This window comes from Leuresthes tenuis, unplaced genomic scaffold (assembly GCF_036924035.1).
Source record: "Leuresthes tenuis unplaced genomic scaffold, fLeuTen1.0.hap1 SCAF_17, whole genome shotgun sequence".
NCBI lineage: Eukaryota > Metazoa > Chordata > Actinopteri > Atheriniformes > Atherinopsidae > Leuresthes > Leuresthes tenuis.
In genome coordinates, this window is record NW_027325371.1 from 22519099 (window position 1) to 22546170 (window position 27072).

General features: G+C 40.4%; 3 protein-coding genes across 3 annotated transcripts; all 3 read left to right on the top strand.

Annotated features, from left to right (window-relative positions):
- The first annotated feature begins 3173 nt into the window (after positions 1-3173).
- rpain (RPA interacting protein) lies at positions 3174-5565 on the top strand. The gene is made up of 7 exons (XM_072368464.1): positions 3174-3357; positions 3475-3666; positions 3811-3883; positions 4028-4139; positions 4299-4362; positions 5114-5260; positions 5430-5565. Exons 1-7 carry the CDS (start codon positions 3286-3288, stop codon positions 5457-5459), a joined length of 690 nt encoding a protein of 229 aa, XP_072224565.1. The 5' UTR covers positions 3174-3285; the 3' UTR covers positions 5460-5565.
- Positions 5566-6428: 863 nt separating this feature from the next.
- Positions 6429-16922, top strand: LOC140273056 (26S proteasome non-ATPase regulatory subunit 11A). The gene is made up of 13 exons (XM_072368581.1): positions 6429-6576; positions 7292-7393; positions 7695-7891; positions 9178-9235; positions 9390-9584; positions 9669-9813; positions 9946-10006; positions 13314-13376; positions 13513-13638; positions 13735-13770; positions 13874-13925; positions 14065-14208; positions 15735-16922. Exons 1-12 carry the CDS (start codon positions 6486-6488, stop codon positions 14205-14207), a joined length of 1269 nt encoding a protein of 422 aa, XP_072224682.1. The 5' UTR covers positions 6429-6485; the 3' UTR covers position 14208; positions 15735-16922.
- A 1990-nt stretch (positions 16923-18912) lies between these two features.
- Positions 18913-25603, top strand: LOC140273703 (homeobox protein Dlx3b-like). Its single transcript, XM_072369349.1, has 3 exons — positions 18913-19520; positions 21377-21561; positions 24751-25603. Exons 1-3 carry the CDS (start codon positions 19169-19171, stop codon positions 25186-25188), a joined length of 975 nt encoding a protein of 324 aa, XP_072225450.1. The 5' UTR covers positions 18913-19168; the 3' UTR covers positions 25189-25603.
- The last annotated feature ends 1469 nt before the right edge of the window (positions 25604-27072 follow it).

Consider the following 27072-nt stretch of genomic DNA (forward strand, 5'->3'; position numbering starts at 1 on the left):
TAAGAGATTAGCAATATAAACATAGTGCATGTGTATCCCCTTTCAGTTTGATTTTGGTTGATGTTTGAAAATGTTTGCCTCAAGATCCATTGCAAAGTTAGCTGTATCAATTGACTTTGGCACACGTTTTATGTGTACTAGTGTTGAGTGGACTGTTGACACATAAGTACTCAGGGAAGAATAAATTAAGTGAATTTTGTCTAGTGTGACAACTGACAGTCTTTCTTAAATAAACCATCATGTCTGACTCCAGTGGTGACTCTAAAAGCTAGTAAAGTCAATGAAATACTGACATAGCTACAACAGATTTGTCAGTGTGATTTTAGTGATCATCTCACATTGTCTCGCTATTTCCTATTTGATTACTCTGTGGTGACACATTTTCAGTGCTACACAGTTTCTCACAAGACATTACATACCCTGTCTCTGAGTCCACTTGCAGACCAACACAGATATTCCAAGCTGTTGTAGAACATCAGCTGGTGTTGTCATCAGATGAAAGTTATTGTAAAGACAACTGCAACATCTCACAGTATAATATATCAATGGAATTTTGTCCGTACTGCATATGTCAACATGACAATGCCAGGATTGATTGGGCTATGATTGTGAAAGGGTGGTTGAGGGAGCATGAGACATCCTTTTCACACATAGATTGGCCACCACAGACACCAGACCTGAAGCCCATTGAGAATCTTTGGGATTGTGCTGGAGAAGACTTTACAGTCTGACTCCCCTGTCATCAACACAAGATCTTGGTGAAAAATAGAATCATGGATGGAAGTAAATGTTGAGACTTTGCATAAGCTTGGAGAAATGATGCCATGGCAAATGTGCACTTTAATCAAAGCTGAACTGGAAAGTCAAGATACCTATTTTGAAATGTATGTAAGAATACATACAGTGCCCTCCATTATGTTTGGAACAAAGTCACATTTTTCTTTGAGTTTCACCTCTGCTCAAAAGTGAAAAATTATAAATCAAATTATTCAGACGTGATTAAAGTGCACATTCCAGACTTTTAGATTATTTTCATAGATTTTAATTACAAAATTTAGAAACACTTTTATACATAGTCCCACTCATTTTGGGCTTCATAATGTTTGGGACAGTTGGCTTCCCAGGTGTTTGTGATTACATGGTTACATTTCATTGCTTCATTGGTGCAGCGATAAGATACCTAGACCTGCTTCTACAATTTGGAGTCTGTAGTTGTCATTGTTCAACATGAGGAGAGAAGCTGTGCCAATGAAAGTCAAGGAAGCTATTATGAGACTGATAAACAAGAATAAAATCATTAGTGACATCTGTCAAACCTTTCAAGGTTTAGGAAGAAAGGATGCACTGGTGAGCTCTGTAATCACAAAGGAACTTATAGGCCATGGAAGACCTCCAGTGCTGATGACAGCAGAATCCTCACTATGGTAAAGAAAAGTCCTCTAATGTTTGTCTAACAGATCAGAAACAGTCCTCAGGAGGCAGGTTTGTCTTTTCAGAGGCTACTGTCCACAGAAAACTTCATGAGCAGAAATACAGAGGCTACACTTCAATATGCCACTAGTTAGCCATAAAGACAGGATGGCCAGATTACAGTTTGCCAAAAAGTACTTAATGGAGCCTGCAGCGTTCTGAAAAAAAAGGTGTTCTCATCCTGACAGACAAGACCAAAATGAACCTGTATCAGAGTGATGGAAGGAAGAAAGTGTGGAGACAAAAAGGAACTGCTAAGATCTATAACATAGCAGCTCATCTGTTAAACATGGTGTTGGGTGGGTTTATGGCTTGGGCATATATGGCTGCCACAGATACTGACACACTCATCGTCATTGATGATGCAATTGCTGATGGCAGCTGCACAATGAATTGTGTATAGAACCATCTCATCTGCTCAAGTTCCAGTAAATGCCTCCAAATTCATTAGACGGCGCTTTATCCTGCAACAAGATAATGATCCCAAACACATTGCTACGGCAACACCAGAGTTTGTAAAAGCTAAAAAATGGAAAATTCTTAAATGACCAAACCAGTCACCTGATTTAAATCCAGCTGAGGATGCCTTCTATATACTGAATAAGTAACTTGGAGGGACAACCCCCCCAGAACAAGCAGAAGTTGAAGGTGGCAGCAATAGAGGCTTGGCAGAGCATCAACAGACAATATACTCAGCAACTACTGATGTTACTTCAGGGAGTCATTGTGTGTAAGGGATATGCAACAAAGTACTAAACATGGCTGCTTTAATGTACCTACCAATACTTTGTCCAAACTAATTCCAATTAAAGTGCCCTTTACATCTTTTTAAATTTGCCCATTTTCCTCGCCTCCTTCTTTTCTGAAATTGCTAGAATCAATCAATAAACCCTTCATCTGGGGTAACCAGCCCCCATTTATCACCATCTACAGAAGCCCACTAATGAGGGGGCTTTGGCCTTCCTGTATTGTGCCTGCAGTGGTAAAGCTTGAGTTTTTAGAAATCACGCTTCTATTTCAATGGAGTGTAATTGTGCACTTTCCGACAAGTGACCTCTATTAAGTCCTGTAATGCAGTGTCACATGTTGGGCCTTCTTTATCAGCCATTTTGTGCTCCAGTTTCATTCCAGCTACCTGTCACCTTAAAATTGACTATCTTGCGTAACTCGTCTCTTGCATGGTTTCAAGGCAAAGTAAAGCTGCACTGGGTCGATCAGAAACATCTATTTATGCTCCTACATGCCAGATTTCCCTGTTGAAGCCAGGGCTGATGGATAATTCAGATTTTATTTATACAGTGCCAAATTACAACAAATGTCATCTCAAGGCACTTAAATAATATAGTTCAATTCAAGCCAATTGGAGTTCAATTCATTCCCACGTCATAATTTTTAACGAAAAACACTCCCCCCTCCCTTTTTTGTGTCTCTTATTGTTGTTGTTTGCATATTAAATATACTTTAAATGAAATTAAGGAAATACTAAATTCAGATACGCAGGATTTTTTGGCGGGGGGGTTGAGGTGATAGTTTACAACTATTCTATAATATAATAACGTAAAATGATAAAGGTTGTGTAATGAAATGTAAAAAGCGTATTTTTAATCAAAATATCTGTTTTAATTTTAATATTTGCGGTTCTGGCGGTAAAGAACTACATAGCGCATCGTGCATTTCGCTCCTAACTATTCAACTTCCGGGGCGATGGGGTTAAAACCTGTGAAATGTTTTCCTTCAGAACTTTTCCCCATATGTAGTTGGCGTGTTTGAACTTTTTGCATATATGTAAACGTACAAACACGAGTAACACTTTTAATGGACGCTTTGCACAGACACCGCTCGCTTTATAAGGGAACCACTCCGCCATGGAAAGAAACTTACCGAAAGGCGAGTACTAAAACATAACACGACAGACAGCTAGCTAGTTAGCATATTGATAAGCTACGGGTGGTTCTTGGGAGCTTTAATTACATTTTGTTGGGTTTTCCCTGTTGTCTTTTAAAGCGTTGTGTAGACAGACTGAAAAACAGCCGATCCAGGCTGCTGGAGAGGTACCGGCAGACCGGAGAGAGCCAGCAGCGTAGCAGCTCCGGGACCTCCATCATCGTCCAGGAGGTGATGGAGGAGGAGTGGACAGTCCTGCAGTCAGAGGACCAGAGACTGCCCTCGCTTTGGGGGTCGCAGGGCATGGCAGAGGTCGGGGTCTGTCAGACGTTCCTGACAAAAACAAGCTCTTTTCTTTCTTTTGATTCTTCTCGATTTATTACCTGCGCATATCTGTCTCGGAGATGAGTTGTTTTTTACTTTGCAGTTCGATCTGATTCATGTCCTTCTAAACAGATGTTCAGTGTTATGAAGGAGTATGATGAGCTGGCAGTGCTTGAAGAAATCCAGCAGGAGCTCATGACCCAAGGTAATCCATGTCCATATCCTTATGAACCACACACTTAAATGAATGAACCAGTGGTATTGTCTGCAGGCATGGAAAATGTGAGCTGTGTAAGCCTGTTGAATTAAGTCTTCAATAAATCTATGCATGATTTTCTTGGTGCCACAGAAATGTCCATAATAGAAGAGTATGAGACGAACCTGCAGTTGGAGCAGCAGTACATATCATCTATTGTGGAGGGATTGGAGGAGATGCATATTATTTGCCCCATATGTCACACGTGAGTCCAAAATGATCTACTTCTACCACTTAAATACACGATACCGATAACGATTTCCCATTAACTGCCTCGGTTTTCAAACTAGTGGCAGCTGTTGTGTTGATATTCTGTTTCCTAAGTAGAAATGAGTCAACCTGCTCATACTTGTCAATCTTGCAGGAACAACTTGAGCATCAACATCTATTTTATCTCCTGTCCTTGTGGACTTTACATCAACACTAAGGTTTGTTTCTTAAGCTTTATTCATTTAAAAGTGTGGAGTTAATAGTAAAGCTTTCATTCTTTTATTATTAGTTTTAATTTAGTTATTAACTTGCCCAGTTTAATCTTTTAAGCTGTTCAGTTCAGCCACAGTTCAGCCAGCCCTTATTATCTTTTGCTTCCAAGCAGCCAAACTTTGTTTTCTTTTTCTTTTTTACAGTGGTCTTGAGCAATGGTTCTCCAGGCTTTCTGAAAAGTCTTTTTAAAGTTTTTTTTCCTCTGGACGTTGGCTCCTTTTTCACTAATTCTCACTCCGGTCGTAGTAGGTCATTAGAATTTTCAGAAACCACTTAACACCGAGATATAAATAATTCCAGTATAAAAAAATTTCACCTAACGAATTCACAAAGACAGTGGAGAAGTTCCCATTTCTTTGGTTGCATTTATGAAAAATACCAGAGAGAATACAGTTTGACAGACAAGAAAGCCAGGATACATACTGACTAGACAGTTCCTTCTATGTAGTTTATTGTTAGCTTTTTATATAGCTTGTTATATCTTCATTTGTAAGTCGCTTTGGATAAAAGCGTCTGCTAAATACATAAACATAACAAACATAACATAACATGTGTAGAACAATTCATGAAGGAATTGTAGTTGCCATCTTTTCCTGAAAACGATGCACACGGCTCACGTGACTCTGCTGAAAGCCTGTTAATCAAGCAAGAGAGAAGATGTTGATGTCTTTGATCATGGCTTTGTCTTGTCTTTAGAAGCGGAACATCACTCCAGATGTCCTGCAGCATCTTCTGGAGACCAGAGTGTCGGAACACATGGAGGATTGTCTGCACAAAGCTGTTTTCTCCGTAGCTCCCAATACAGAAGGAGAAAGCTCTCCTAACCTGATGATAAGCTGTAAGGTATGCAGCAGTTGCTGTTGAGCCATCCAGGCATCACTGTTGTGTAGGGTGTTCAGATCCATTTACATTTCTGTTGATTACCAAGAGAAGTAACTTAAAGCAAATGACTCATTTGTTAACAATGAGAGCAGAGTTTCACTTTTTTTTTTTTTCTCTCCTCTGCTTTCAGAAATGCGACTACCTGTCTGTTGTCCTGTAAAGTCCGTCACTGTCATCATTTGTGACTTCACTTGTGAAATTAAACTTTTGAGTTTTTTGTGTTCTGTGTATGTTTTCTGAAATAAAGCCTGTTTTCCCTTTGTATCTGATGCCCGACTGCTGTCCTCTCCTTCTCCATATGCTGGCCTTCCCTTGCCAGTGTCATCTGTGGATGGTCAAACTAAAGCTACAATTAAATCTGTTTGTTAAGTAGTTACTCACATGAAACTTGGCTGCTGTGCTTCCATAAAATAAATAAATTGCAGCAGGCTGTGGTTTTCAGGGTTATGTTTATGGAGTGTGAAATGCAGATCTGGCTCTCACGGCCACAGTAGGGTTCAGAGGCTATCTATATCAAAGTCTTAAAAGTGCCCTTGCAAAACCAGAATACATAAATATGTATTGCAGGGAAGGAAAGTAGGGAAGTGGCTGAATTAAATTTCTTGAAAAACATCTCGCACAATGCAGTTTTTGCTTATGTGCTTTGGTGTGGACTTTTCCGTTTTTTTTTTTTTTTACTTGAACAACTTTACTTTGGGATTGAGGAAGGCAATCCTTCCCAAAATAATAAGCTCTCAAGAGTGTCCAAGCAAGTTTGTCTTTTGTTGGAACTGTGGTCCTAATTGATATTGATATTAGATTTGGCTTAATTTGATACTATTTTACTTTCTGTAAATGAACATATATATATATATACATACACATAGTAAAGATAGCATAGAACTCAGGATCTTAGGAAGTATCCGGGTGACCTTGCAGCATTTCCATGAGATGTGTTTTGATAAAAGTTCCTTTAACAAAGGCTGCTGGTGCATTGGATAAGCGGGACTTCGTATCAGCTGTGGTCCTCGGCGACAAACAAATGCAACCGAATTGTGTTCAACAAGCAGCACACTAGTACTTAATGTAGAACTTGTAAGAAAGTAGTTACTCGACCCTACTAGTAGGGGGAGGCATCGTTCCGACCATGTGAACGACCCACCCGGAAAACAATCTGGCAGAGAGAGCAGAGGCAGGCAGCGGAAAGATGGCAGCCGCGGCTGTGGCTGAGTTTCAGAGAGCACAGTCTCTTCTTGGAACTGACCGGAATGCCTCTATCGATATCTTACATTCAATAGGTAAATATAGTCGACACAGCACAGCTCTGGAAAGATAATCGTTTTACGCTCAGACACGACGTCTACACTTTTCTCCATCAGTCATGAAGCTGATGAGTTAGCCAGTGTTGTTAGCTAGCAGCCAAGCTAAACTCTGTTAGCTAGCCCAGTGCTGGCCGTCTTCCTTTTCTCCCTTCTTGCACAGTGAGTCAGCAGCAGTGGGCTAGCCGGTTAGCAACATACCGGCTAGCTTACCAGATAAGCTAACATTAGCTGCCTGGTTTCATTCATTTAATAGGAACTTCTGTGACTGCTGGCTAGTTAATATTAGCTAGTGGCCAATGCTGTTAGCTGCTACTATTCGTCTTGTCAAATGTCAGGCCGACAAGGAAATTACTGTAAACAGAGTTGGCCCTCCAATATCACTTCAATTGTCATAGCTTTTAGCTTGTGGCAATGTAGCAAATTATTCTTAAATATCTCTACTAAAGGGCAGCTGTGTAGCAGCCATTTCTTTGTGTTGACCAGTTTGACTCTTCTGATATTTCGCAGCTTTGTTAGCCACTTGGCTGCCTGCCATCCTCCCCAGTCAAAGCGCGACGTAATTTCATTGAACATTAGTCTCAGAAGACGAAAACAAGACTGTACACCAGAATATTTTTTGTCTTTGTATGTCTTGGGGGTCCATGTTAAAACGGTTAAGATGACATCATCGTAACATTGACGTGTGTTGTAGTGAAGCGGGACATCCAGGACAGCGATGAGGAGGCGGTTCGTGTTAAAGAGCAGAGCATTCTGGAGCTGGGTGGGCTGCTGGCGAAGACGGGACAAGCTGCAGGTAACCAGAGCGTCATGTTCGTATTTTAATACACTGTTTGATTTTAGGCATATTAAGGAAGTAAAGCCGACGACTTGTTTAACTTCAGTAAAACACGTCATTTTATTTCTGACTAAGCAAAGTGTTGCAAAACCTTAATTGTAGTCATATTAATCTGAAAATAATAAGAAACTCAGAATGGCTCAAATCTCTTCTCACCACTGATTTTAGAGCAAAGAATTACGTTTGTATCCATACAGTCAACTGTGAATGCCCGCGTGGTTCAACCTTGAACTTAATTTCCCGCCGACTTTCTTCTCAGAGCTTGGGGGCTTGCTGAAGTATGTTCGACCCTTCCTTAACTCCATCTCCAAGGCCAAGGCAGCCCGGCTGGTCCGCTCCCTGCTGGACTTGTTCCTGGACATGGAGGCTGCCACCGGTCAGGAGGTCGACCTCTGCTTGGAATGCATTGAATGGGCCAAAGCTGAGAAGAGGACCTTCCTCAGACAGGCACTAGAGGTGAGACTTGGTGCTTGTTCTCTTCTTGTATTCTGTGCTGGTCAGTTTAGGCTCACTGAGTGCTGATGATAAACTTGCTACTACACACTGTAAAGTGTGTACTTTACTGTACTGTATCTACATAAACTTTACTGTATCGACCTAAAAAAAAAACTGGATAAGTTTTTTTTTAATTGTTTCAGCTATTTGCCATCCCCAACGAACTGAACAGAAAGACCACCTCGAGATCAGGAAGGAGGTCGTCAGGCAGGTGTCAGGCTTTTTGCAGCGTTTCCCACCCAGTGTTAATACTCAGGGGAGCTGCTCGACTGTATTTCAGAACTTAGTCACATATTTTTACTTTTTTATAATCCCAACGTGAGCCGAAACATTACGCACTTTAATAAAATTAAGCTAATCTTTAATAGTCAGCATGGTAAAAACTGCTCAAAATGTGTGCATCTTGAGTAGATTTGGGTTGCAGTCAAAAATGAGAACATGCTCAGTGTCCTTAAGTTAATTTTGATCATCGTCACTCAGAACATCAATAGCTCAGGGCTTTTTTTTTTTCTTTTTTTTTTTTTGGAGCTTGAAAATGGATTAATTTCTTCCACCCCGACGGTGCTCACCGGTGTGCCGGCACAGCCGTGCAGAGGGTACAGGTAAACCAGGAAGTGCCTCAGCTGTAACAACTCAGCCTGTCAGTGTTGCACATATTAACAGGGTTTTCAGTGTTTTTTTTTTTTTTGTTTTGTTTTTTTTAATCCCTAGAGAATAACCTTTTGGGGGGGAGTCATAGATGAAGATTTTATTGCTCTCAACTTTGTTACCATGAACTTTGCTTCAGATCAGCCTGCCAACAAGGAAGTGCAATTCAGCTGTGTTAACTCCAATTTTGTCCAGGCTGCGTATTTCAGTGTGGTTTGGGGTGTTTTCTTTTGTATCTAACAGCATAACTGCTGTGACAAGGGATTAAAATCGAATTGCTCTGTTTTCACTGCCTTCTTACCACAATCGGAGAAACCACTCGTTCCGGAGCTGTGGGCTGTGTCCCCTCTGCTGCTTCTCACACTGACGTAGAAACACAAGGACATGCTCGTCAACTCCATTCACTTAAAATATGTTAATGTTACACACTTTGGGTGTAAGTAGGCAGTAAAAGTGTTCCACAGGCCTCGTAGTGCTGCTTTTCTACCCCAGGATGATAGGCTGCAGGTGAAGCAGGCAAAAGCATGAGGATTGAGAAAGAAGTAACACATTCAATCTTGCACAAATTCAAGTGAATATAACATCTCCTCTCCCTTCAGGCTCGACTCATCTCTCTGTATTTCGACACAAAATGCTACCAGGAGGCACTACAACTGGGTAAGTGATGGCTTTCCCTAAAACTTTGATAGGAGAGTTTCAGCTTGAGCTCCTTATTTTAAACTTTTCCTGGTCAGGAAGGTGTTTTTGGCAAAACCTTTCCATACATCGAGCAGTGTGTCGAATCTTACTACGCTTTCCCTCCTTAATCCAGGCTCCCAGTTGCTGCAGGAGCTAAAGAAGATGGATGACAAGGCCCTGCTCGTGGAGGTCCAGCTGCTGGAGAGTAAGACGTATCACGCGCTCAGTAACCTGCCCAAGGCCCGCGCTGCCCTCACCTCTGCCAGGACGACCGCCAACGCCATCTACTGTCCCCCGAAACTACAAGCAGCTTTAGACATGCAGTCAGGTACCATTTAGAACAAATTAGTTGTTAATCTATACAATTACGTGAAGTTTATATTCACGTGAGTGTGTTTGGATGGGCTTCCAGGGATCATCCACGCGGCAGAGGAGAAGGACTGGAAGACTGCGTACTCCTACTTCTATGAGGCCTTTGAGGGCTACGACTCTATTGACAGCCCACGAGCCATCACAGCTCTAAAATACATGCTGCTCTGCAAAATAATGCTCAATGCGTAAGTAATAGCATGACTTTTAATCTTTTTAACTTTCATATAAAGTTTTAGAAATTAAATCAGTGTCACTTAACAAGAGCCCAGAGTTGGGATCTGTCTTTATTTACAGGCTTCATATTGTTTCTTTTTCAGGCCAGAGGATGTTCAGGCGCTCATCAGCGGCAAGCTAGCTCTGCGGTACGCTGGCAGACAGGTATCAGTCTTCATTCCAAAGTGTTTCTTTAATTTAAACTTTTGAGCAGTGGTGCAACGGATCATCATTGATTCGTGATCTGTTCGGATCAATATCTTCAGTTAGACACACACGTGATCCGCGGATTGATTTATGAAGGGAAAAAAAGTTGTGCGCATGTTTAGTTCACACACAGTGTGGTCATGGTGAACACCCCGCATCATTTAAATCCTCTGTATGGGAGTATTTTGGCTTCCCTGTCAAATATAATGATGAAGGAAAGAGGTTAGTGGATAAAACGGGGACGGTGTAGGCACTGTGGTACAAGAAAGTCATATGACAGTGGAAACGCATCAAGCATGGCAACATTTGAAGCGACATAAAGTACTGTGAAAACGAAGGCTGCTCAACAACCGCATATCACTGCAGCATTTATGCAGCCCCTTGTGCATAATCTAAGCTATGCCTTTTTATGCTGCACTTTAAGTTTTTCATTAATTATGTTAAAAAGAAGATATTATGCCTTGTGCACTTTAAGTTTATTTTATATTTTTTTTATTTAATAATTTCAAAGTGTCAATAAACAAAAAGGCAATGTTTCTTTCTTTTTTTTCTTTTTTTTTTCTTTTTTTTTTTTTGCTGATCGGAGAAATGATCTGATCTGTGACTCTGATTCGAGAAATTATCCAAACCGTGAGCTTTTTGATCCGTTGCACCCCTACTTTTGAGATGAGCAGAGATGTTGTAGCTTGGCCACAGAAGCCTGTCCAGCTTATAAACTCCAAGTGAAAGTCATTATTCTTTTAGTGAATGAGTCGAGCTGTTTTCACACATGCAATGCAGTCCTGAAATGTTGTTGACGCTCTGGAGGGGTGGCGTGAGAAGGCAAATGTCCGCAGCTTTTGAGATTATGCCTGCACTGCTTTGACCTTTCAGGTATCATATTCATCCAAGCTTAGTTATTTATCTTCTTCTCACCCAGACCAAAAAGACTTATGGACCTTAATATGTTGTGTTTACTCTACACATAAACATTTCTTTGCCAAACTTTCTAAGTTTAATCACTTCACTTTACCTTTACTTTATGTGAATGATACATTCTATTTCTGTAATGATGTCCCCACATGGTGCTGCTTTAGGGCTTCGTTTCCAGTCAAAAGTCAAAGTGGGAAGTAAAGGAAGTCCTCACAGCTTTCCTAGATGACGGACAGAGCAAAGACGGCTCCCTAAAAACTTGCCACATCTTCCCGATTTGTCAGTTAGCATTGATAAGAGCGATCTAATTGGTGTTGCATCTCACTGTGTTATACGTCTGTTGTTACATCCCACTGGGTTTTGGTGTACCATTTAGGAATGAGAGCTTTCTACAGTTAAATCAGTTAAACACACACAGCTGCTTTCATTAATACGCCACAACGTTTATACCAACTGCTTTGGTTTTAGCTGAGAAGAGCCACACCACTACTCTGGTAAACGCTGACGCGCGGTTAGGGTTTCACAGAACTCTGTGGCGGTGGTTCATTGTTTGTTGAGTTTAACGCTGTCCTGAGCCAGGGTAATCAAAGTTTAAATTCAGAGAACTCTCTTATTAACAGTTTGAACTTGAATTCATCAGTGCCGTGACACTGACTGGTTGGAGTAACCGGAGTGAAATGGTCCTCAGTCAAAGTCACGGTCCTGGTCGGATCTCTTCAACATGTCCACTTTGAACAGCAGATACCAGAAGGTGGCGCTCTTTCTTTAGCGTTGAGGGGCTGCTGCTGCACCACAGACCCATAGCCACTCTCACCTTCCCACCTCTCATCTTCGTCAGCTCGTGTATATTTCCAGTAACGTCTTCAGTCTTTTCCCACCGTAATGTGCAGAAACCGGAGCTCTTTAATTAATTCCAGCTTTATTTGTATTGCGCCACATCACAACAAATGTTATCTCAAGGCACTTCAAAGACACACAGTCCAATTCAAGCCAAGTGAAAAGAAATTCTAAATTGGTCCAATTCATACAGAGATGATGTTACAAAAAGTCACCCAGCTAAGGACACCAACAGTGAAGTTTTGGTGTAATCCTGAGCGTGCACAGAGGCAACAGTGGAGAAAAAACTCCACTTCCTGATACAAATGTTTCCTGCAGGGAAAGACTGATCTGATGTCACTACCTATCGATAGTGCGACATAAACAATAATGGACTACAAATATTTATGTAATGCTATAAAAACAAAGACCACGAGATTCTGTCGTTTTATTTGTGTAACTGAGTCCAACTTTAATCTACCAAGCCTGCAGGTCATACATGTTGGAGTTCCATTTAAGCAAATTCTTCTACCTGAATTAGTTACAGATGCACAATATACACCCTTTGTTTCGAAAAGTTTAAATGGGTTTTTGTAGATAAATGGAGATGGATACCCATATTTGAAAAAAAATCTGTTTAAAGATTAGGAATGACTCAAGGCATTTGTTCTTTGTAAAGACGTTTTTCAGAGCAATATCCTGTATGTAGCAGCTCAGTGCACTTTTCACTGAGTTTTAGTTATAAATCCGTCAAAGTTAAGTTACTTAAGTCTTCAATATGGAGAAATGCTGAGCAAGATAAAAGCTGAAATTTAACAGGGTTAATTTGAACTTATTCTGTAAAACTGCATAATTTGATTTAGCAGCCGGAATTTCACTATGATCATATACACTGTTGCCTTGATTCAACTAAGCAACGACCACCCTATTGGAAAAGTACTGTGATTGATAGTTGTGGGAAACATGTTACTGTTACAGAAGTGTCAAATTATTGCTCTGTATGAAGCACAGAAAGCACTACAGAAACTTGGCATCATCTTTGAGGTTGAAATGTGTTCAATCTTGAATAATTGTGATCACTGTCACGTGCACAATGTGAAGACAACTCAACATGTTGGAACTAAATGACTACAGAGCCTTATGAAACTTTATCTGCTGCGTTAGTGGGAAAAAAGGCCCTCAGTTTTCTCGGAGGCAAAAGATTAGACCATTGAGCATTGGAAAAGGGTTGTGTGGTCTGCTCAGGACTCGTACCTGCTCTAGAATCCTCATTTTGTGCCCCTCTACGGTCTGAGATGTTGGCACGTGTGAAAGGGTATTTCTGGGATGATGAGACGTTGTTTCCTCACTTGGATTGGCCACCAGAGTGCACAAAAACCCTGTTGAGAATCTTTGAGTTCCCATATGAGTCCGACTCTTCCATCATCGATACAAGATCTTTTCCGGGGTCATTAGTCTGCTTTCTGCTTAGTTCAGCCTTTCACTGTAGCCTCTCATAAACATTCATTCGTTAATGTCTTTTTCTTTTTCCTGACAGACAGACTCCCTGAAATGTGTTGCACAAGCCAGCAAGAATCGGTCCCTCGCAGATTTTGAAAAGGTTAGTTCCTTTTTGTTTTTTATACTGTGGACAAACTTAAAACTGCTGTCATTTAAATACTTTTTTTTTAAGCTATCTTTAATGGCATTTTAGTTTTTAGTCTGATTTATTATTAACACTCCTCAACTCTCTTAAGGCTCTAACAGAGTACAAAGCTGAGTTGAGGGATGACCCCATCATCAGCACCCACCTGACAAAACTGTATGACAACCTGCTGGAGCAGAACCTCATCAGGGTCATCGAGCCTTTCTCCAGGGTTCAGGTGATCATCTCCACATATTTTCGATTGAATCGTTCAGATTTATGTATCAGTTACTGATGTGCTTATCACTCTGCTTGTGTGTGTTGTCTCGAACAGATTGCGCACATCTCCTCCCTCATTAAACTCCCTAAGGTGAGCTTTTAGTCCTGCTGCGCTCTGTTTGCACACTGCTTGCCTGTTTTATATAGGTCTTTTGGTTTTTCCCTGCTTCAGTCCGATTATGTGTGTCTTGCAGCGAGACGTGGAGAGGAAATTATCCCAGATGATTCTGGATAAGAAGTTTCACGGTATGTCTAAAAACACTACACAACAAGGCAGATGTTTTGCTCTAAATGCTAATGTTTGTTGGTGTTTTTAGCAGCTTTTTACAGATTGCTCTGTTATTGGTTTTTCCACCCTCTTGATGTCCTCCTTTGTGCCCAACAGGTATTTTGGACCAAGGTGAAGGAGTGCTGATTGTCTTTGACGAGCCGGTGGTGGACAAGACGTACGAGGCAGCACTGGAGACCATTCAGAACATGAGCAAGGTGGTCGACTCGCTTTACAACAAAGCAAAGAAGCTCACATAAGGTATCGGCCATTTTCTTTTTTCCTTTTTCACTTTGGAAAAACACTTGCTGCATTTCTTACAAAACAACTTTATTTTGACCTCCAAAACAAGTAGCTATTAATAGATGGTTAATCCGGTGTTATTGTGGCGCTTCCAGAAGAACCTATCCAAATTTATGCAAATATTGACCACATTAGGAAGTGAATTTTTGATAATTGGATTAACAGAACATTTAGAGGATACGGCTAATGGTGTTCTCTATATCTACATCGGCAAAGACAGAAACTAATCCAAGAGCCACAGACCTGCCGTAATTCACATCTTCCTGAAGCTCTTTTATGTAGAAGTGATGGGATTCAGTCAGTCAGACATTTGTCACGTTTCCTTTTATGGAGCTCCTGTTTTATTCAGAGTAACTGTTTATAATTACTTTTCATATTAGATTGGACAGCGAAGTGTAACATATTGATTCTTCCAGAGTTCTAGTTTTCTCACATGTCTAATCACCATAACATTTCATGTTTCCGTGTTAGACTAAAATATGAAAATATCGCCGTTCCATATTTTTTAAATTACTCGAGAGTCATTGCTAGACTCATTGAGGTTTAATTGCACTATAATAACAGCATGGCTGTTGTCAACTCAAGAAAACATATTTTTTTACTTCACCCAAGGACAAACTTCTCCACATGTCCTCGCAAATCTGCCGCACGACTACACAAAACTCCGCGAGTCCGTCTGGAGTTAAGAGTTGTAACCTCGGTGGATAAAATACTGATGCATAACCAGCTCAGACACTTTGAAACTGTTTTTTTTTTTTTTTTCGGATCTGCCGTTGGTTATTCTTGGTGTTTGTTTAGTAACGTGTCCGATCATTAACGTCCCTCCACTGTGAGTCAGTTCTGAAGTGACTGCAGAAGTTCACCGTTGTGTCTGTTGTTAGTCAGACATGTTAATTGGCCTTACGAAGGGGCCTGACAGTTTGGATTCACACTTTTGTGGAGTTTTTCTTTTTTTTCTATTGAGCTGAAATGAAAGAAGATAAAGAGTTTGTGTGTTTTTGAACATTTAAAACACAGTAAAACAGATGGAAAATGCTTCCTCTAATGCGTAAACAAATTTACACCCTTCCTTCAGGTGTTTTTTTTTTTCCCATTTTTACCCCGCAAAGATGGAAATGACAATAAAGTCACTTTCCTGATAATATTTCAGATGTTCCCACAGATTAGTCATTCCTGTGGATAAGCCATCTGAATTTTCCTCATGTGGATGTCTACTGCAGTTTTTTTCCCCTCCTTAAGGTTAATATCTCCTTAAGGCTAATACCTTAGCCTACATCGCTACCCTCTGACGACACTACGCAGCCTTATTGACTTCAGGCCAGTCAGTGGAAACGTGTCTGGTTCACGTTGAGTTGGGGAAACATTTCACTGTGAACTGCTCCTGGTGGCCTCTCAGCTGATCTGTGCAGCAGGAGCAGAGAAATCCCAGATTATGGTTGTGCAAAAGCTTTGTATCTTTCAGTAAAATCCCTTTTTGTCCTCAGAGAGAATGGGACCATCTGTCCTCCTGACCGGAGTGACGTGGGCCAGTCGGATCTCTGTCAATCGCTCACCTTAATCCGGGAGGGACGAGGGAAGGACGATGAGGAGATTACAAACACTTCAACAACCCAGCAAGCAAATAAACCAGCCGTTCAAACGAAGCTGACCCAACAGAACAAGAATCTGACAGGGTGGACTCTGCTCCTCTCACTCCTCCATCAGCCCTCTGCTCTCCTCCCTCCTTCCTGTCACTGTCTCTTCCTTCTTCTCTGACTGGGGTTTGTCAGCCACACAGTGCCCCCCCCTATCCTGTGGACCAATCCTGGCACTGCACCCTTCTTTTCTTCCTCCTTCTGGTTTCTACTGTATGTAAAATTGGACATGCCTTTTTCCTCTTTTTTTTTTTTTCTCCCCCTCTCCCCCAGTTTCTCTCTGCACTGGCCATCAGGGAATGTTGTAATATAACAATAAAGAATACATATACAGTACTTATACATACATGTATCATAAAAAAATGTTGTTGAGTCTGTTGTCAGAGCAGGGGGGAGGCTGGTTGGTTGCTACCTACCTGCTCTGTTCACTTTGCCAACTGGCCCTGAAACTGAATGTTTTCATTTTTTTTTCCTGCAGTTGTAAAAAGAAATACACCCTAGGTCACCCAAAAAAAAAAGAAAGAAAAAAAAAATTGAAACTAAAGGGCATCAGAACGATCCCTCCTCACACCCACGTCCTGAGTTTGCCCACCCCCCACCCCCCTGACTGTTGTCACTCACTCACTCACAAGGCATCCTGGGATCGTGGACCATACAGGGAACTGCTCTTTTGTCCAATTGGGACCACGGGAGTTCCTCCCCCTCTGCACTCCCACTACCTGTTTGTATATAACATTGCCAAGCGCCTCTGTTCATCCAAGGCCTGATCTACTCACACTGTCCCCTTTTTTTATAACGTGTAAGAACAGAGTAAACTTCGCCACTGAGAGCTCCGACGGTCACACAAAGTGCTTTTGAGACTGTGTTGTGAGATATGAGTCGGTTGTGTATAAAAAAGGAAAGAAAAAAAAAGGGCAGGTTTTGCTGAAGAAAATCAAGCTGTAAATTTCTTGGAACTTAATTTTGCAAGGACTGGACAATTTACCATATATGACATAGAGAAGAGAAATGCTAATAAAAAAAACAAACAAACTGAAAGTTGTGTGATTTTTATTTTCAAGAATGCTGAAAGCGCAAGTTTTTTTTTTTTTTCTTCCATTAAGCCACAGTCATTCTCACTGCTTGTATTGTGTGCCTCATATTTCAAGGTATTAATTATGAAGTCAGCAGCAAGCCTATGGTGTCATTTTTCCCTCTGTTCACTTGCCACTAATCATACATAAGAGCAGTGATCCTGTGCAAAAGTCTTGAGCCTCTCCTCACTTCCTTATGTATTGTACGGAAAACAGGAAATAGGTGCAAGCCGTTGGAATTGCAGTATGTGAGCTTAAAAGTTAACCCTCTTAAACAAGTTATTGTATTCAGGTATTCAGGAATAGTTCTACAGCCTTCTTGAAGGACATCCCAAAACTCTTCTTTGGATGTTTGCTGCCTTTTGTTCTGATCTCTGTCAGATGATCCCACACTGCTTCAATAATGTTGAGGTCCGGGCTCTGGGGAGGATTCATCCCTCCATAAGACCTGTTGCCACTGATTTTCAGTCCACTTCTTGTGTCATTTGGCATAGCTCAGCCTTTTCTCCCCATTTCCCTTCCTTAAGAACGGCTTCTTGACAGCCACCCTTCCATGGAGACCATTTCTGATGAGGCTTGGGCCAACAGTAGATGGGTCAGCTGCATCTCTCAGGTCCTGTGTCAGGTCTATGCTGGATTTTTTTCCTTATTTGTTTTCAGATACTGTTCAGCTGTTGACACTTCTTTTGTCCTTCACTTGTCCAGTTTCCTCAAATGTTTTAAGGACACACTGCACACCATGCTGAGATATGCCAAGTTTTCAGCTAATGACTCTTTGGGAAACACCTTGTTGCTGCAAAAATGAGATTTTCTGTCTGTCAAATGTGTTCTCTTTGGTGCTTTTCAATGATGCAACTAAGGAACTTGGAACAAATGATGTGGATAAAAGTGGTCAAAGATACAGTCTGGAACAGATTTTTTGCCGAGTTACGTGTAGACACACGACAGGTCACTTCATAGATCATTGTTAAAGTGGCTTAAAAAACAAAAAGAAAAAAAGAGCAGCCACTGTCCAAAGAAAAACTTTGAATGACATTCAAAAAGTCTGGAGAACAATAGAAATATTGGACCACGGTCAAGAGAGAGAAACTAAAAGTACTTTAGACTTGTGTAATCCATTTATTCAGTAGATCATTAAATATAGATGAGATTGTGAATCACCTCACTCAAAGAAAGTTTACGTAAGCTTTACTTTGAATCTGCCAGCCAATATTTTGTAATTACGGGTGAATGCCAACATACTTTTTCGAGTTTTGCTTTTCATGCTTTTAAATTCCCTGAAACGTTCTTCTCTCAGCAGTGACACCTGCTGGTGAGGCTCAGGCACTGAGCTGCCCAGAGTTTCTTACACTGGTATCCGTTTGGTGGAAAAGGCCTGTGGAAAGTGCCACATTCTGTTATTTATAAAAAGAAAAGCCTCTCTTTTACCTCTGTGCAGAAACTGTAATAATGTTTCATATATTACTGTTTTTCAGTTTACTCTGCCATTAGCAATGTTTCTATATTGTCCCCCAGGAATGTGATAAACACCTCTCTGGGCTGTTTGACTTCCCCCTGATATAGAAAAGCACGGGGGGCCACGTAGACACATGTAAATAAGGAAAGCCCTTTTAAAAAGCCTTGATTAACTGTAAATAACCCCAAACATTGGTCTACAACAGCACCTGGTCCCGTATTTGCATTTGCATTTGAATAGGAGACAGCACCTAAAAGCTAATGCGCAAACACTCCTTATCACAACATCATTATGCATGGGCGGTTTGGTTGGTAAACCTTTATCTGCTTTTCAAAACGTTTTACATTTTGGGTCTTTAATTTATTTGAAGGTAGTTGCAAGAGGACTTTCTAACTTAGTTTTGCCCACTGTTTATGTGCTCTGGTTCCAGCCCAAGAGGAGGCTTAGTGGAGGTTTCTGCGGGGAGAAGCAGGGAGCCAGACAGGCGACAGTCAGCACTGTCTTGGCTTCAGGGCAGAGGCAGGGAGCGAGCAGGCGAGCCAATGAGAAGGAGACATCCACTCCTCTCTGTCCTGCCTGGCTTGGCTCAGCTCGGCGCGCCCTGTAATTAGGAGCTCTAGTTGGGTTGGGCGCCGCCCGCCACGGTGGACAGCCTGGCTGCTTCGTCAAGGGAGTCTGGAAGCGCTAGCTGCATACTGTGTGAGAGGGCAGTACGAGTTAGAGCAAACAGCAGCAACTACTAAAGAGGTCTGAAAATGAACAGGCAACCATCACCTACATTCGAGGAGAAGAAGCCGTCCCTCCCCATGCCTGGGGGCTCTATCTCGGCTGATAAGGACTCCCCGACCCTGCCAGAGTCCTCCTCCACTGACATGGGCTTCTACAGCGGCCAGAGCGCGCTCCACAGCTCGCAGGACTTTTACTCGGCGCAGCAGCCGTACTCAACCCAACACATGAACCCATACGCGTACCACCACTACAACCTGAACGGGGTGGCTCCTGGTGCTGCCTACTCTGTTGGCAAGGCTGAATACCCGTACTCCCCTGCAGCATTCAGAGAGCACGGAGGGTTCAGCAGGGAGGTTCAGTCAACGCTGCAAGACGGTAGTAAGTAAAACCCAACGTCCACCAGATATTGGTTCAGTCAACTCTAATTCACTTAAGTGATGACTAAAAGAAATATATCTTCTGTTGTCTTTGTCCAAAGCCGGTTTAACCACCTAAAGTTGATTTATGGAACGCTCATATCCAGCCATATAATCCAATAACTGTGCGTGAGTTTTACGCAATATGAATATTTTAATATGAGGTTATTTTTCATTCTCCAATTTTTTTTTTCATCCAACACTCCTTTCACGCTACAATCCATACTACTAGTAGTATTTAAATGATCTTCAGAGATCTTGAACTTCTAAGATACCATCATTTAAAAATGTATCTTCTTTTAAAACTCTTTTCAAACACAGTTACATAGAACTGGAGGGCACTCATTCCCTCAAAAGTAAAGTGGTAAACTGTCTTTGTTAGACAGTGAGTAAAAACATGTTTTAAATGTTCTCTGCTGTAAAAGTGAAAAAATATCTATCTTAATACTTTAATACGTGGTTCATGATTTGATTTCTGAATTTTCCTAAACTTAAAACAGAAAATGGGCTCTGCTGTAAAAGCAGAACTTTTAACTTGTGTTGATTATATTTTGACAACAAAATAGACATTGATCTGAAGGACGTGAGTGAAAACACAGGAACAAAACTTTAAATGTACGAAAATGCCACAAAAGGAACTTAAACTCAACACCCATCATGTGGAGGCACAGCAGAGCAGACTAGACATGACAACACATTAAAAAGCTTTTCTTTTTTTTTCCTCTGATGCTTCCTCAAGCTCGGAAGATGTCTATGCAAACTACAGAAAAGAAAAGAAACTTGACAGACTGGTGCTCTGTTTTTGGCATTCCAGTTGGGAGTTGACTCCTGGAAATGGCTCTAGGGGACTTTGGCCCTCAGCCACACACATCAGGTGTCACGACATGTCAGCCAGCCTTGGCCTTTGAATCATCCAGCGTTGTCGGTTCCTTATCATGCAAGGCCTGCAACCATATCCAAACAAATAAACGAAGATGCCATTGAGTGAGCTGTTCTTTTCTTTTTTCCCCACAAAGATTTAATGCAAACTAGTAACTTTTGGCAATATATGATCAATTAAATGGACCAGACTTTATCTATTTATTTATACAATATATAATATATTCAAAATTCACGGAACAAATACATTTGTTAAATTAATGGCATTCAACATATATACATCTAAATGTGAGCCAAACACTTAAATGCTATGTCTCAATTGACAAGTTTTGACATGCTCCCTATTCAGATGGCAAAAAAATACCTGAAAAATATTCTTCGGCATTATTATAAAATTTTTTATTTTATTTTCAAAAGCTGACTAAATAAACCAGTTTTCAGATTAGCTTTAATCAGCACTGTTCAAACGGTAGCGTGTGCAGCAGTTTTTAAGTTGGTTTAAAAGATGTTTTACCAACTTTTTTTTTTTTTTCATTTTAGGGGATGAGAATTGATCAAATCCACTTGAGTAATTGGTTGTATATTCAAAGACACAGACAACACTGAATGCAAGAATAGTCGCACAACTGGGGAGCGATGTACACAAGCGGGCCTCCGGGCTTCAAGAAAAGCACCTATAAATCTCTGCCTCCCTCTGCAGCTGTGGGAGACTCTGAGAGCAAATTATAAGTTCAGAGCGCTAGCGGAATTTCTTTGAAATTTTGGGGTTGTAGAAGCCGAGGCTATTTTTGTGTGACAACATCTCTGCACAATCTGCTTCTGTAGAGACCTCCCAAACCTCCATGTCACTGTTTGAAGAAAGAAAAAAAGGTGTGCGTCACACACAAGTCTAATACATTTTGTGCAGGGACATTGCATGATCTTTCTATTTTTTCACAGTCAAAGAGGAGCTAGACCTGGAAGTGCGGATGGTCAACGGGAAGCCGAAAAAAGTGCGTAAGCCTCGAACAATCTACTCGAGCTACCAGCTGGCAGTTCTGCAGCGGAGATTCCAGTCAGCCCAGTACCTGGCTCTGCCAGAACGGGCTGAGCTGGCTGCACAGCTGGGCCTCACACAGACGCAGGTGAGACCACCATCTCCTGTTGCTCTCTTTTAACTAGAGAGGGTCAACACTTGTTCAGAAAATGTAAATGTGGCAAAACATTTGAACCTGTTCCCAGTGCATTGACAGGGTCTGAATCCGGGGGTGGTTCAAGTCAAGTTTCAAGTCCTGTAGACAGTGGAGTTGTCAGTTTGTATGTAAACACTAAATTTAAATTTGAAGTTGGGGTGTTAGAAGTAGTTATTCAATGCATGTGGTTTTAGTGTGAGCTGAAGTGAAAGGACTAATGACACGCTTAAAATGACTGAAGGGTAGGAGCTGAAAAGGTGAAGTGTGAACTGTAGATAAAGTGTCTGTAAGTAAGATAACTGCTGAGAGAAATGCAGTAAATAATAACTAATAAATGTATTAAAGCTAAAGGTAGATTATATTATTTTATCTTAGGCAAAAAAATTTAAAAAAGAATATGACTACAACAGCATGAGGTGTAGTAGAATGCAGATAAATTAGCCTGAATGATAGAGCGTGAATGTAGGCAGTGTTAACTCTTGTGTCAGTCTGTTTTTTTGCTGTCATAATCTTTGTGCTCTAATGATTTACTATCTGATGAATCATTTTTGCTGGAGCGATAAAGACCAAACATGAGCTCCACACTGTTTTATCACGGCTGCTGTAAATCATTTCTCACTTTTATGCTTGAGTAACATTCATAGGCTTTAAGAAAACAAATAATCAACTATAGTTCCATTCATCTAGGACTGCACGTCAATACTTAAGTCAGAAGGAGAACATGCTAAAAACACAACTCTGACTGTATGACTGACAGCAAAGTTGGATCCCTGTCTCTTCTTATCCAGTGAATGTATATCTCTCTATTTTAGATTTGTCTTGGTGGAGACCAACTCCCATGTTAAATATTGGTTGGTTGCAACAAAAAAAAAAACGCAGAAAGAATAACAACCTTTATTTAACATTTTCCTTTAAGTCTAGGTTTTAAAAAAATAAAATCAGTTGCATAGAACAACCTCATGTCCTTTGCTCCAGCAAAGATTTCTTTAAAAGATCAACATTTCTTGGTCTTATACTTCACGGTTGGTGAAAGGTCTGGACTGCAGGCAGGTCAGTTCAGCACCTGCACTCTTCTCATACGAAGCCATGCTGTTGTAACAGATGCAGGATGTGCTTTAACATTGTGATTGTGATTGATTATGTATGCAAGGCTTTTCCTAAAAAAGATGTCATCTGGATGGGGCATATGTTCTCTCGAAGCTCTAGAACCTGTATCTTTCCGCATTGATGGCACCATTCCAGATGTGAACGTTGCACTGAATGCTGATAACAAGCTGGATAGTTCCTCACTCATTTAAGTATGAAGCATAACAATTTCCAAATAAAATTTTAAATATCGATTAGTTTGACCAAAGAACGTTTTTTCATGTTGTTTTAGTCCATTTTGAATGAGCTCTGGCACAAAAGATGGTGGACTTTCTTGGTCATGTTCCCATATGCCCATCTTTGCATGATTGAACTTTAACTTGTATTTGCTGGTTGCGCTGTGAACTGTGTTTACAGAGAGTGATTTCTTGACGTTTTCCATATAGGGATTTAAAAAATAATGCCTTTTCTAATGTAGTGGTGCCTGAGGGCCTAAAGGTCATTGGTGTCCCACTGACTGTGTCCTTTGCGCACAGAGATGTCTCGATATTGGCAGAATCTTTTGATGCTATTATATACTACGAATGATTGAAAAATATTACACTGAAATTTCTCCACAATATGTAGACACAGTTTTTGCAAATTGCCGAACCTCAACCCCTTTGCAATCTGAGATACTCTGCCTCTCTAAGGTACTCATTTTCTGTTGCCAGTTAACCTAATTCATTGCAATGTGTTCCTCTAGCTGCTTTTATTACTACTTTCTTTTCTTGTCTTTTGTTGCCCTGTTCCACATTTAATGATATTTTGTGATATATTTACATTGTCTGATTTTCTACATTTTATTGCAAATACAATATTGCTTATGAGATTTGGAAATCATTGCATTGTTTTTTTTTTGTTTTTTTTTTTACATTTTACTCAACATCCCAACTTTTTTTGGCATTTGGATTGTAGTAGAATAGAGGCTAATTTTGCATTAAATATTTGATTGGCAGATAATTCAAGATTTGTCCAGTCATTTTGAGTTACATCTTTCTACTTCCTGTTGCTGTGTCTTCTACACTTTATAGTTAAAAATTGCAGATGGCTTCATGCTACAGGATCTTTCCACTCAGTTCTTGGTAAGCGACTTCACGTCTACAAGTCAAGCTGAACATCGTGTTAAGTTCCTGTTCAGTTGCAGTTATAACACGTTTTTTTTATTAATTTTTTTTCATTTTTGTTTCTTAAGAAATGCTATCTTTTTCTCCTTCAACCTATTTGGTTTTCTCCTTTTTATGACAGTACTTTAAAAAAGCATCAAATGCGTTAATGCTCTTCTGTCAATAAGAACACCCATAAGAGATTTTGTGCACTCTTAAGTATCTCACAAAAGATGAAAAATGTAGGTGTTTTGTGCAATAGACCCCCTCAGGGGCTAAGTGCTCCACTATGATCACTGGCTAATCGTGAACGACTTCCTTCTTTGACAGAATCATAGTTGACAAGAAGAAAGCCAAAAAAAAAAAATAGCCAAAATAAGAGAAAATGTTTAAAGGGCTCTTTTTAAGCAAGCTGAATAAAAAATGTTCACGTACAAATTAATCAAAAGACCATGTGGTTTCTTAAATGGTTTGCCCAAAACAACAAATCCAGAGAGAGATTTTTTACTTAAATACTCACATTCGTTGTAGCTGTACAGTTCATTTAGCTAACCAATGTACAGACCAAAACGGGTGCTAAAAGTGGTGAATTCTGATCTTCATAGTGGTTTTACCAGTTGATAGAGCCACGAAGGTGCTTTCTTTATGCTAACCTAAGTTAACCAATCTCTGGCTGGCTAAATCATTTTCTTCCAAAGAAGAAGGCAGTATTAATGTTAAACTCCAACTCTATGCGAAAGAAGCATATTTCTCAAATTTCCAGAATATTCCTCTCATACAATTACAATATGTCAGTGATGTTTTTGATATATTGCACCTGAGCTGCTAAAGAGAAAAAAATACAGTTTAAGACAACTCTGATTATTATTATTTCTTTTTACATTTTCTTCAATATTTTTCTTCCTTCCAGGTAAAAATTTGGTTCCAGAACCGTCGCTCCAAGTTTAAGAAACTCTTCAAGAATGGAGAGTTTCCACTCGGGGAAATACCTCTTGAACACAGTCCAGATGCCAGCGATTCCATGGCCTGCAACTCTCCCCCATCCCCAGCTGTGTGGGAAAACAGCAACAGTAACAACCACAACAACAACAGCAGCAACAACAGCAGCAACAACACAAACAGCAGCAACATCAAGAATAACGCAATGCTGGAACCTGCCAGCAGGGGACAAGGCCTGTATCAGCCCCCAGTCACAGTCGATTCATCATCCACTTACATGGAGGAGTTGACACACCAGAACTGGTACCAACAGCAAGGTGCCCATTTAGGTTTGCCACATTCAGGTCAGCCGAACCACGTACCACCAACAGGACCATCAGCCTCACAGAGTATGGGAGCCGTCTACTGATCCAGGAAGATGGACTCTCAACATTTTGATCAGAACCTGTGCTGAAACACTGGGAAGATTTTGAAAATTTTTTGGAGGGTAGTGCTCAGTCAGCTTAACTGTTACCTGAAACACCTCACAGTGGCCATCAGACACAAGTCATGACTGTAATAAATACGGCTGTGGACTAACAACAAGGGACTTCCTCACTTAGTCTCTCTCCAGGGCATCTAAGTAATATTACGGAGACTGAAGTGCACTTTTCGGTGCTGAGACTGATTTAAAATGACTGATTACAGATAATATTTTGTGTATTTTTTCTATTTGAAAAATATGCATATTTATGCCAAAAACTTTCAGTTTTTCAGTCCTTTCCTCAAAATCGTCTGGAAATGTTCTTTAACTTTTTAACTTTACGACTAAAACAACTACTGATAGTCTACTAGAATTTATAAAAAAAAAAGTCAAGATTCACTCAAATCAAACTCATTTTCCTCTGGGACATAACAATGGAATAATTTTTTTTTAATGGATGCATGCTAGCTCCCTATACCCAGTCTTTGTACTGTGTTACGCTAAGTAGCTACAGCTAGTAGCAGATTCTTTTTTGTACAAATTCTTATGGTGTATCAATCCTCTTGATACTCTCATCATCTCTGTTTCTGTCTTGCTACTGAAGGGTTGAATGGCCATGATACACCCGAAACTGAGGCCATACTATCAGGTTGCATTGTGGACAATGTAAGTGAAAGCTTTTAATTAAGAGGAATTTGAGGAAGAAGCTATTTATGCCAGTGCTGTATGGAAGCACATTGCATTCTAAAAACCTCTTCCACAGACCACATAATTTGTGATTACAAAGTACTATCTCATAAGAACAGATTTCGTGGTAATTATGATACAATATGTAGTCATTTTCAAAATTATTCAGAAATGATAATAACATAAGTAAATAAGGGTGGAAAGAATGCATTTGGCTATCCCCTTATTCATCATTCCCATTCTTAATTGCAAATATGAAAAAACAAAATTCCCGTCATAGCTTTTGAATCTAGATATATACAGCCACTTTGTTCAGATACAGCATAGATAGTTAGCTGCCCGTTTCCTGTGTTGTTGCATTAATAGTCGACGTCACATTTAGAGCAGTTTAAATGTTTTTATTTGCACAAAACTTGATCCAAAGACGTGCAACTGAGAGCGATGACAAGCACTCGTAAAACATCTCTGTGACGTTCGCATTAGCACCAGTTTGACTGGTCTCAATGTCTCAATGATACATGCAAAGCAGTTTGTGTTGTTAGACAACTTACTTTCAGTGCAGGCATATAAAGTATAATATTTTGTCAAGTTGTGAAAAAAAAAAAATCAGTTAAGAGCATCGGTTGAAAATTCAGCAGGTGTGTGAAATGTGTGAAAAAAATAGCAGAAACATGGAAGATATAGGTCAAACATCTACACAGAACTCTAGAGACTTATTTACTCATCTTCTGATCTGTTTAATTCCTCCTTTTTTTCATATTAAGGCCATTTACAGAGAAGAGATGAAAATTCTAGTGTCTTTGCCCCTCATGAGCTAGGTCGTGAGCCTACAACTCCCACAATGCACCTTAGTACTGTCTTTCATGAGACGAGCCTGACCTTGCCTTTCTTCACATCTTTTAAACAACATTCCTCGACTCTTCAAGACAGCTCTCAGAGGTTTTCAACCTGATTAATCAAAGCCTTATGAGAATCACGGAAGACGTTCAACTGTTTTCACATGCTCTGTAGTCTTCCACATTTGTTGTCAAACGATCTTCATGTGTGTAATTACTGGAGTGGATCTTTTGTTCCTTCTCATTGATTCTATGAGGCCATGGCTGCTCTTAAAGTGAGCAAAATTAGTAAGTTGGTGCTAGAATA

Bases quoted from the DNA above. Each gene is read 5' to 3' on its own strand.
- rpain (XM_072368464.1), top strand. From the start codon at position 3,286: ATGGACGCTTTGCACAGACACCGCTCGCTTTATAAGGGAACCACTCCG. The intron at 3,884-4,027 runs GTAATCCATGTC...TTGGTGCCACAG, and splicing joins GCAGGAGCTCATGACCCAAG to AAATGTCCATAATAGAAGAG. The intron at 4,140-4,298 runs GTGAGTCCAAAA...TCAATCTTGCAG, and splicing joins ATTTGCCCCATATGTCACAC to GAACAACTTGAGCATCAACA.
- LOC140273703 (XM_072369349.1), top strand. From the start codon at position 19,169: ATGAACAGGCAACCATCACCTACATTCGAGGAGAAGAAGCCGTCCCTC. The intron at 19,521-21,376 runs GTAAGTAAAACC...ATTTTTTCACAG, and splicing joins GTCAACGCTGCAAGACGGTA to TCAAAGAGGAGCTAGACCTG. The intron at 21,562-24,750 runs GTGAGACCACCA...TCTTCCTTCCAG, and splicing joins TGGGCCTCACACAGACGCAG to GTAAAAATTTGGTTCCAGAA.
- LOC140273056 (XM_072368581.1), top strand. From the start codon at position 6,486: ATGGCAGCCGCGGCTGTGGCTGAGTTTCAGAGAGCACAGTCTCTTCTT. The intron at 13,377-13,512 runs GTTAGTTCCTTT...AACTCTCTTAAG, and splicing joins CCCTCGCAGATTTTGAAAAG to GCTCTAACAGAGTACAAAGC. The intron at 13,639-13,734 runs GTGATCATCTCC...TGTCTCGAACAG, and splicing joins AGCCTTTCTCCAGGGTTCAG to ATTGCGCACATCTCCTCCCT.